General features: G+C 45.1%; 1 protein-coding gene across 1 annotated transcript; it reads right to left on the bottom strand.

Annotated features, from left to right (window-relative positions):
- Window positions 1–9,197: 9,197 nt before the first annotated feature.
- On the bottom strand, window positions 9,198–10,317 carry LOC119366480 (NDR1/HIN1-like protein 10). The gene has a single exon (XM_037632221.1). It carries the CDS (start codon window positions 10,183–10,185, stop codon window positions 9,553–9,555), a length of 633 nt encoding a protein of 210 aa, XP_037488118.1. The 5' UTR covers window positions 10,186–10,317; the 3' UTR covers window positions 9,198–9,552.
- Window positions 10,318–10,323: the final 6 nt, after the last annotated feature.

Genomic DNA, 10,323 nt, shown 5'->3' on the forward strand with positions numbered 1-10,323 from the left:
TTTGTATTGGTTTTCTTTCGTGTTTCTTTCTCATTTTATTCCTCCTATTTTCTTCATTTCCTTTGTTTCTTTCTTCCATTTTCATCGGTTTTTTGGGTTCTTTTTTATCTTAATTACTTTTTTCAACACATGTATACATTATTCATACACATTGTACATTATTTATATACGCAAGGAACTTTTTTTGACATGTTTACAATGTTTCAAATATATGTTTTGACGTCTAATTTTTCACACCCACTACGTATTTGGTGGATTTGTTACAATTTGTGGCAGGGCTGGGCTGTCGGGTCTGACATGACGGATGCGCCCAGTCGTCCACGGGCCTACCCGTATCCGCCCTAAATTTGGGCTAGATATGGGAGGTGCCGGTCAGCCTGGGCGTTTGAGGCCTGTTTGAGGCGCCCGTCTGGATCGTTTTTTTTTTCTTTTTGATCGGGCAGTGACCAGTCCATCGGCCCGGGCATTTGAGGGGTATTTAAGGCGTCCGGCTGTAGATGTTCTTAGTTCTGAGTTGGGTACTCATACTTGATACTGCTGGTGCTGATGCTCTGTTAATCAAGGGACGTGTAAGCCTGAGAATGAGAGGTGATTAATGGTGATGGAGGATGGAGCTAGCAGTGGGCCTGAGGCGGTGAGTGCCATGCTAGGTTACAAAAGCAGCAATGATTGTGGCAAAGGTTGAGAGGCAGGGTTGAGATGGGGAGAGAGAAAAATAAACTTTTTTTTTCTTTGTAGTAAGTGATAAAATAAAGGGACGACTTTAGTTCCTCAGCTATGTTACAAACAAAACTTTGTCACAAAAATAATGTTGTGGGCACGAAACAGTATGTGAAGGTACCAGGAAATTAAAGTTGGCCTTCCCTTGGCACTCCTATAGTAGCAGCATTGTTGTGCGTGTGGGAGCGGATCAGTTTCTGATAAAGTGGGTGGCGGGCGGAGGGTGGGGCGTCTACATCAGATGGGATGAAGCCAACACAATCCCAACGGAGAAGGAGGAGAAGAAGAACCGTAGTACGAACACGCGCCCTTCAAAAAAATGAGACCAACCCAAGGGCTAACCCTCGTTGGCATTTATTTATAGGAGAAACTCCGCGAGCACCACGCGTTCAAGCCGGGACTTGAACTCGGGTGGGCTGGCAGCAACCTCAGCTACCCAACCAACGGGTCGACGCCCCATCCTCAAAACGCGCCCTTGGTTCCGTGTGCATGCAGCTGCCCCACCTTTTCCATCTTGAGAAAAACGCGGGAATCCGGCGCGTACGCAACGCGGCACAGCACATGCATAGCCCATGGTCCGATCGAGCTGCAAGATCGGCATGCATGCATGCATATCGTCAGTACCACGCACCACACGCGTATGTATTGCCAGATCTGTCCTGAGAATTAATTCCTCGTGCCGGACTATTGCTGATCCGGATCGATCGCCCCAGAGGTAAGGACGTACGTATTGGCCCTGCTGGCTAGAGATGGACGCACGGCAACATCACCTTGCAAGCATATGGTATAGCAGATCGATCAACCAAATTTATTTCCAACATACTCCTATATCATCGTTCACGCACCGGCTCGGCCGGGGAATATTAGGTGAGAAGGGGGACCAACGATAATACTATCTATATACATTCGTACGTGGTTCATGATGAAATAAAGACTATATTTAAAAACGGAGGGAGTACGTCAATATGCATGCATGTGCCGATAGGGGAGGGTCGATCATCAATCAAAACAATCATAGGAAGACGACGATGATGATACGCTACGTCCGCCGGATTCAAGGACCAGATCGATCACAAGGACGCACAAAGTGCGGCGGAGGGACGTACGCGCTCACACGGAATCGGAAGCTTCTCACTTCCTCCTCCTCCTACACATGTGTCCGTCGCTCGTGCCAAAACAAGGGCCAGCTACTTGCTTGGTTCAATTAGGGTACTCCTGGCAGCTAGCTATAGCTACAAGCGACAAGCGGCACCGGCCGGCCATGGTTGTTGGCAGATGATCGGCTAGTCCAAGTTCAGGACAACTCAGAGAGAGACAGAGAAGGAACCAAGCCATGCATGTTAATCAAGGACGGACGTCTCCGGATTCCTAACGCCATTATATCGGCGGGCTCCAGGCGAAGCCACATGCAATGATGCAAAATACTTCCTATGTAAACTAATATAAGACTAATATAAAAGCATTTAGATCACTACTTTAATATTCTATAAACGGTCTCATAATAATTTACGGAGGGAGTACTATATAGCGCCATTGATCAATCAGACGCAGCAGCCACACACATGTACACGGAGTGCACGAGCAAGTAGACGTTTTACGACTGACTAATGAGCCAGCAAAGCTGATCCAACAACCGTGCATGCATGTGAGCCTGTGACTCCTGTTCGGGCTAATTGCACGGCGATGAACCAGCCGATCACGTGGAGTGGCAAGACAATGTAAACTTCGACTTTCTTTAGTGAAGGAAAAGCTACAACTTTTTTGAATGACACTAATACTTTTTTTGAAGAACAAAAGAAAAATACGTTGTTTGGAGTTTAGACAGATGAGTACAACTGCAGATACAAAAAGAATCTTGCAATACAAAAAAAACACGAAACAGCAAATGACATCGTGAATTATCGACCGCCGAACACACCAAGCAAACTTCGGATTAAGCCACCCTGCAGTGAAGAGCATTTTGCTGTTGGGGGTGATGATTTTGTGAGCCTCCAAAGCTTGGCATTTTTTTCTAGAATAGCCTATGTAACTTTACCATGCTCGATAGAGATTACACGTACAATGCTTCGGATCATAGATCCGGGAACTTACAAAGTAATTCCTATAGCTAAGAACAATAAACTATTTATCAGATGCATCTTTCTTGTGGCGTCAATTTTTGCTACACAAAATGCCGTCACGGCTTCTGTAAAGATAATGTAGTCAAATCAAAGCAACGACACCGCCACTCATACACCTGCTCGAAATTGACTGCCTTCATAGGTTTCAGAAACCCCCATCGAAAAGGATGAAAGTTGTGATCGTTGAACGTATTTGGGGTGGGGGTGTCCTCTAGAGGTATAGGTCAACGACCTACAATATCTTCACAAGAACGTCAAAGGACTTCAAAGTCACAAAACTTACATCAACAAAGGCACTAGAAAACACTGACACGGACTCATTAGATCCATATGAACGAATATACGAGGACATGAACCTAAAATACGCATGGTCAAGTACACCAAGCACACGGAGACACAAACTATTTGGCTTCATGGCGCCTTCCGATAAGACTGCATCACAATAGGAGAAGAACCACAGTAGCTTTATTCTCTACGGCGAGGGGCCAAGTCCGAGGCGGTTGCCTCTGGAAACCCTAGCTTCTCGTGTCTCTTCCGAAGCTTGCCATTTATGAGCTTAGTTCATGTTGAGCCATATTTCTTAGGGCATCTCCAACGTTGAGTGCAAATTGGCTACGGCATTCGTCCGCGGACATGGGGGACCTGTCCACGGGGCATCCAAAGTTGTATGTATATGTCCGCTTGTAAATGGCAACTTGAAATTCAAATAAAGTCCAATCCATAGCGCTCATGGGATCACACCAGCGTCGGATCACAACCAAAAAGAGGCAAGTATGCCTAGTTTGTAGATGTTACGCACATATTTCGGAGTGGTATAATTTTTTTTATAAATACACAATGAAAAAATTAGAACATGATAAAATTTCTCAAATATACAATAAAGATTTTAAAATATATGGTGGATACTTTGAATGCATGATAAGATTCTTTTTTCTTATAAACTGTAAACATTTTCAACACGCATAGGATATTTCTAAACTTGGGATGAACCATTTTTAAACACATGTAGAGAAAATAATTTGTTGCAAAAAAATGTAGAGATAATAATAATTATAATAATAATAATAATAATGTTTAAAAATTGTTTTCTCGAACTTCCATAAAGTACAGAAAAAATGAAAACAAAACAAAAGTAAAAAAATGAAAGAACGAATTTTTTAGACTCACAAAGCTTCTTCTTTTTTTGAGAAAATGAGACTCACAAAGCTTTGTAGACTAGCTTTTTTTTAGACAATTATAGACTAGCTTTTTATTTTTGAGGGATCATTATAGACTAGCTTACCGCAGACATATATACCTCGTGTCGCACCTTGGGCCTGGCCCAACTCGGAGGGCACCGCAGGCGATGCTTTCACCGAAAATTGCGACAGCTATATCTCGCTCAACACAAGATTGTAGCTCATCTCGCTGAAGGATTTTCTACTCCTGATGTTGCATGTGGCGGTCCGTTTGGATGGTATTTTTTCGTTTGCCTCGCTTCTCATTCGCTCTATCCATGTGTCATGTGCCTAGGTTTGGTCTGGTTTTCTTTCAGTTTTTCCTTTTTCCTTTTTTGCTTGTTTTTATTTTCTTTTTCTTTGTTTCTTCACTGGTTTTCCGTGATTTTCCAAAAAAAAATCAATTGGTTTTTTCTTTTCTTTGTAGTTTTTCAGTGGGTTTTTACTCTGTTTCTTACTGGTTTTTCACTTTCCTTTTTTTGTGTTTCCTTTTCAGTTTTTATATGTTTTCTTCGTATATTTTCCATATACACTAGGGACAACTTTTATATACACGTTTAACATTTTCAACATGCATGATTAACATTTTTCCCAACTTAGATTTTTTTATGTCTAATTCCCTCATGCACATTGTACATTTTTATATACATAATTGCATTTTTTAAATAAATGATCAACTTATGTAAAAATATATATTTTATGTCTACTTTTTCCTAAACATTCTACATTTTTTTATGCATCAGCATATTTTACATATACACTATTAACATTTTCCTAAATTCATGATTAACATTGTTTTGGACATATAGGCTTTGATGTCTACTTTTTTAAATACACATTCGCATTTTTTTATACATTAGGATCATTATTATATACATGTTTAACATTACCCAAATACATGATTAACATTGTTTAAACCTATATTTTATGAATGAATCTACATTCTAAAATATGTCTACATACATCCGTATATTGTAGTCCATTTGAATGTCTAGAAAGACAAATATTTAGGAACGTAGGGAATATTATTTAAACGGCAGCTCAGTCATAGATGAACGACAAGGACATGCCACATGTCTGGCTCCTAACACCACTGATAGCACAACATTTGTATTGAAACATAACGATGTGATTCCATAAAGCTTTTGCTTGTTCACGCACGCTAAAGAGACACGCGAGCCGTTTCCTCGACACGAAGAAACAAGAGATTGTCGGTGAATTTTGACTAGTAAACGCAGTTGCCTTCGTCACGCGGCTTCGCGCGACGAACCGACGCCGATCGCTTGCTTAATTCTCTGTAGAGCTAAACTGAAGACAACACAGCTGAAGAAGATGGGAGTGCCGTCCGAAATCTCCCGTAGAAATTTACGCAAACCGTGTGTGCGCGCGACGTCGGAACTTGAAGGTGACATGTAGTACGATGCGAGCGACGTGGCCTTGACTCGAGCGAGTCGAAGAAGATGTCCACGCCAGGTAGCGCGCGGGCAAACGCTTCAACCATCTCAGGCCACCTGAGGCTTAAATCAACGCTCAGGTCAACACACCTTGTGGTATCGTGTCCTCTGTATTTCTAACTACTCCCTCCGTTTTAAAATAGACGATCCAATTTTATACTAACTTTAGTATAAAATTGGATCATCTATTTTAAAACGGAGGGAGTAGCTAGCTAGCAGGATACGTACGTTAGTTCCATGAGAAAAATCGCACGAACCGACCGACATGGAACGCGGCCGCCTGGCGCGTGCGTAAGTAAGTATACCTGGCCATGTGTACGTAAAGTAGATTATCCATGTGGTAGCTGCGGCATAATCAAACGAGTTTGAACAGCTGCAGGCTTGCAGCCTTGGGATGATGTGGACGTGTTGCTACATGGCCAGCGTGTAAAGCTGCATGCGCTGCTTAACGGGAAGAACGGTAACGATAGCGGTTTAACTGTTCCATCGACGCTTTTTGTATTTGGCCATCACCATGGCCGATCAGTAAACCGCTCGCATTTGTTCGAACAGTGCTGTCTGGTCCATCAAAGTCATCCAACACGAGAGTGTATCGATTCACTTGGCGGTCCAGGCGCGTTTTCTCTCGTAAATTGAAGACAGATGTGTGGGGAGCTTTGCGGGAGTCCGGACACCGGACTCATGGGACTCCACAACCATGCCCACGCAAAACCCTTTCTGGACCTCGCGCATCGATCCTCCCCATTTTCTCTTCCTACCACCCCGGCCGCTACGCCACACCCCTGCCGATAAGGATGGCAATTTTACCCATGGATATGGATACCCATGGATATCCGACCCGAATGGATAGGGTTTGGATATGCTTTTGTGCCCATGGGCGATGCTCAAACCCGACCCGATTACTCGTGTATAGGGCATGGATATAATCTTGTACCCATGGGTATACCCAAACCCGAACGATAGTATTACTTAATGAAAAAAAATCTGCTATCCCTATCCCAATGTCACATGTTCCACTGCAATATAACACTTTGCTATCTAAAGCATGCAAAAGAAATTGGGCAATCCCCGTCGTAGCTTTTATTAGTTGACATTCAATCCCCACCGTAACGTACTCCAGCGCCCCCTTCCCTTATTTTTATCTCCTCATCATTCTCATCTTTCAGAAAAATACTAAATGATAGTAGGTTGTTAGTGGACTTTGATTTACTATAAGTGATGCTTAGCTTGCCACGAGGTGAAGAATGGAAGAGCTTTATCTCCTTATGTTAACAATTTGATATGTCTTATTTATATGTCTTGAGAGGACCCAATGGATATCCAGTGGGTATGGATATCCATCGGGTTTGGACATGGACATAATTTTTCATCCATGGATTTTTTCATGGGCGGACAAAGACTGTCTGAATGGATATGGATATGGATTTGATATTGTTCAACCCGATCCAAACCCGACCCATTGCCATCCTTACCTGACGGAACTCTACGTCTTCGTCACCTCCAGCGCTCCAGCATGGCTCCACCCCGCTTCCCCTTTGTCGCCTTTAACCCTTGTCCCCCGGCCGCCCCGCTAGGTACCAGTTGCTCCCGCTATACTCACCATACCGCAACTGTCTAGTGAATCACCCGAGCTAAAAAAACAGTTTTCCCTTCTTCTTTCTAGCAATTGATTTCGATTTGGAGTACATATACGAGCAGTATCTTGAGTCGTTCGACGGCTCGTCGGACAAGGAGGAGTACTCCGATGAGACGGCGATGACGTAGGTCGTCCTTGAAGATGTGGAGCGTGCGGAGGAGCGTGTTCTCAATTTGAAGGGCTCTATCAAGGATCATCGAATGGTCAATCGGAGCAGGGCGCACGGCCATTTGACACTGATAGCCGACTACTTTGCCCCCGATGCACTCCTCGCTGACCATTTTCGCCAGCGTTTTCGGATGCACAAGATTGTCGTTGATCGTTTGTACCATGGCGTCCGGTCCTATGATGACTACTTCATCCCTGAAGAAGGACGTTGTGGGAACGATTGGGTTCTCTGGTTTTCAGAAGTGCACGGCCGCACTCCAAATGCATGCATATGGCACGACCGCTGATTCACGGGACGAGTACCTACGGATGTCTGAGAGCACATGCGGAGATGCCATGGTCAGGTTTGCAACTGTCGTGGTCGAGGTGTTTGGACCTCGGTACCTGAGAGAACCAACTGCGGCAGACACCGACAGGCTCTTGGCAATCTCAGAAGCAAGAGGGTCGCCAGATTTGCTTGGATACCTTAATTGCATGCATTGAAAATGGAAAAACTGCTGAAAGACTTTACAAGGGCAATATCATGATCATGTTAAGAAGCCCACCATAATTCTTGAAGCAGTTGCATCATAAGATCTTTGGATTTTGCATGCTTGCTTTGGCCTACCCGTGGAGATCTCCGACGAGGATTAGCGTAGTGTAGGTTATTTGATCTACAGAGTACATGTATTTTTCTCTTCTGCATGTTTTGTATAATTTAAGGTTTAAAATATGAGGTATCTGGATGCAGAGGAGTAGATTTAAGATGTGATCTGTCACTAGGCGCATCCACGATCATTTGAGGGCCCGCATTTGCTGTCTGCAGTGGTAGATGTTCTAACTGTGATACGATCTCGGTTGTCTTGGAGTTCCGACTAACATATAAATACTAGTCATTTTAGCACACATGTCACGGTGACGGTGACCAAAATCTGAATCAGCATCAAAACCTACTACTCCCTTCGTCCCATGATATAAGAGTGTTTTTGATGAAAATACAGAGGTGAACATGGGTGCACACGCACCTATGTGAATAGTGAATTCATAAAAAATACTAAAAAGATTCAAAATTTCCAAAATTTCGCAGCATGAACCTTAGCCGATCATTCTACTCACGTATGAAGTTTCATGATGTATTGACATCCATGGTATTCTTAGTGAAGAAAATACAAATGCGACCGTACTATTCATTAAACAGTGTTTTTTAATATAGATTCAATTAGCTTCGATTTTGTCATTTTTGCCCACATTATCACGGATGTGACTTTGTTGTGAAACTTCATATGCGAGTATACCGGTAGATTGACTATGTATATTAAAAAAATAAATTCAGATATTTCTGAATTTTTCTAGCATATTTTTAAATTTACTATTCATAAGGGGTGCGTGCGCTTCTATGTTCACCAAATCCGCGCCCTGATTTTGAAAAGTATAGAGAGAGTAGTAGGAGTAGAATTTATACGGACGTATTCCTCCTCTGTCGTGTGGAAGGTAGCATGTGCAATCCAACGGACACAGAGCATGTGCACCGTACCTCGACTCAACGGAGAACAAGGTAGCCAGGCTGCTATACACCTGTGCATGGTCCTCCCTTTTTGTCTGCATGCATCCACCACGGCACCGGCCGGCCGGCATGTGGAGCCAAATTTGTTTCAAGTTTCAGGCCAACAGCATCATTAAGAGTTCCATGAGAACTTCACTTCACTTCAATTACCAGAAGAATTACCAGAAGTTTCAAGTTTCAGGCCAACAGCATCATTAACAGCATCATTCAGGCCAAATTTGTTTCAAGTTTCAAGCTAGTCGCACTTCACTTCAATTACCAGAAGAATTGAGTTCTGATGAACCCCGAGCATGAATGAATATATCAACGCAGATAGTAGTACAAGTCAACAGCAGAGTCTGAATGAAAGAAATCTGAATATCGATGATGAATATATCAACAATGGTCGAATAGTAGGATGGATCCCAATATAACCAATATACGCAAGAACTAGTAATCGTATACGGTAGTACTCCTGATAACAAAAAACCAAAAAACCAGTAATCGACAGATCGATAGTATGTGCAAAGCTAATACTAATGCAGTACTAGATGCGAAAATCTCTACTAGCAAGATCTACATGCTAATGGACAGACCATGGCGGCGACGCAGAGCAGCAGCATCCCGCAACCAACCAACCAACCAAATAATCGAATCTAGAGAAGAGATCAGATCAGATCGATCCCCAACGGCGCAATCGCAATCGGAATCAGAATCAGAACCAGACTTTGCACTCGGTGGGCTTGAACGCGGGGGCGCCGGCGGCGGCGCCTGGGGCGGGGAGGGAGAGCGGGCAGCTGATCCTGGCCCTGGGCCCGGGCACCTTGAAGGCCCACACCTTGACGCGGAGCTTGGCGTTGAGCTTCACCTCCACCTCCACCGCGCCGCCCGCCAGCTGCGACCTGAGGTTGCTCTGGGTGACGTCCCCCTCCAGCACCTGCTGGCCGCCGAACGCCGGCTTGACCTCGGTGGACGCCTGGTGGCCCTGGAAGAAGGGGTCGAGGGGCGCGAACCCGAAGCGCTGGCCGTCGAAGAGGGCCAGGGCCTCGACGTTGTCGTAGTAGAGCCCCACCCGCTTGTTGGGGTTGCGCACGGTCATGGCGAGCGTGAGGTTATACTGGAGCAGCGCCGGGCTGGCCGGGGTGCCGAGCGCGAACTGGGCGAGGGAGGCGGAGTCGACGGTGGCGGCGATCATCTGCGGGCGGAAGATGAAGTAGAGGATGAGGGCGAGGACCCCCGCGGTGACGAGGAGGGAGACGAGGATGCTGCAGAGGCAGCTGAAGAGGCCGCACGCCAGGCACTTGAACGGGCAGCACAGGCACGACGCCGCGCGGCTCCCCGAACCCATCCTGGCGAGCTGGTGGTGGACGACGACGGCGGCGGCGGGGAGGACCTGAGGGGTGGTTCGGCTGGATGGGATTTCCGGCGACGGCGAGGTAGGAGTAGATTGGTGTGCTGGATTTGGGTGATTTGTGGCGAGGCGGGC

The sequence above is a fragment of the Triticum dicoccoides genome, chromosome 2B (assembly GCF_002162155.2).
Source record: "Triticum dicoccoides isolate Atlit2015 ecotype Zavitan chromosome 2B, WEW_v2.0, whole genome shotgun sequence".
Taxonomy (NCBI): Eukaryota; Viridiplantae; Streptophyta; class Magnoliopsida; order Poales; family Poaceae; genus Triticum; species Triticum dicoccoides.

Coding starts and splice junctions, on each gene's coding strand:
- LOC119366480 (XM_037632221.1), bottom strand. CDS start 10,185: ATGGGTTCGGGGAGCCGCGCGGCGTCGTGCCTGTGCTGCCCGTTCAAG.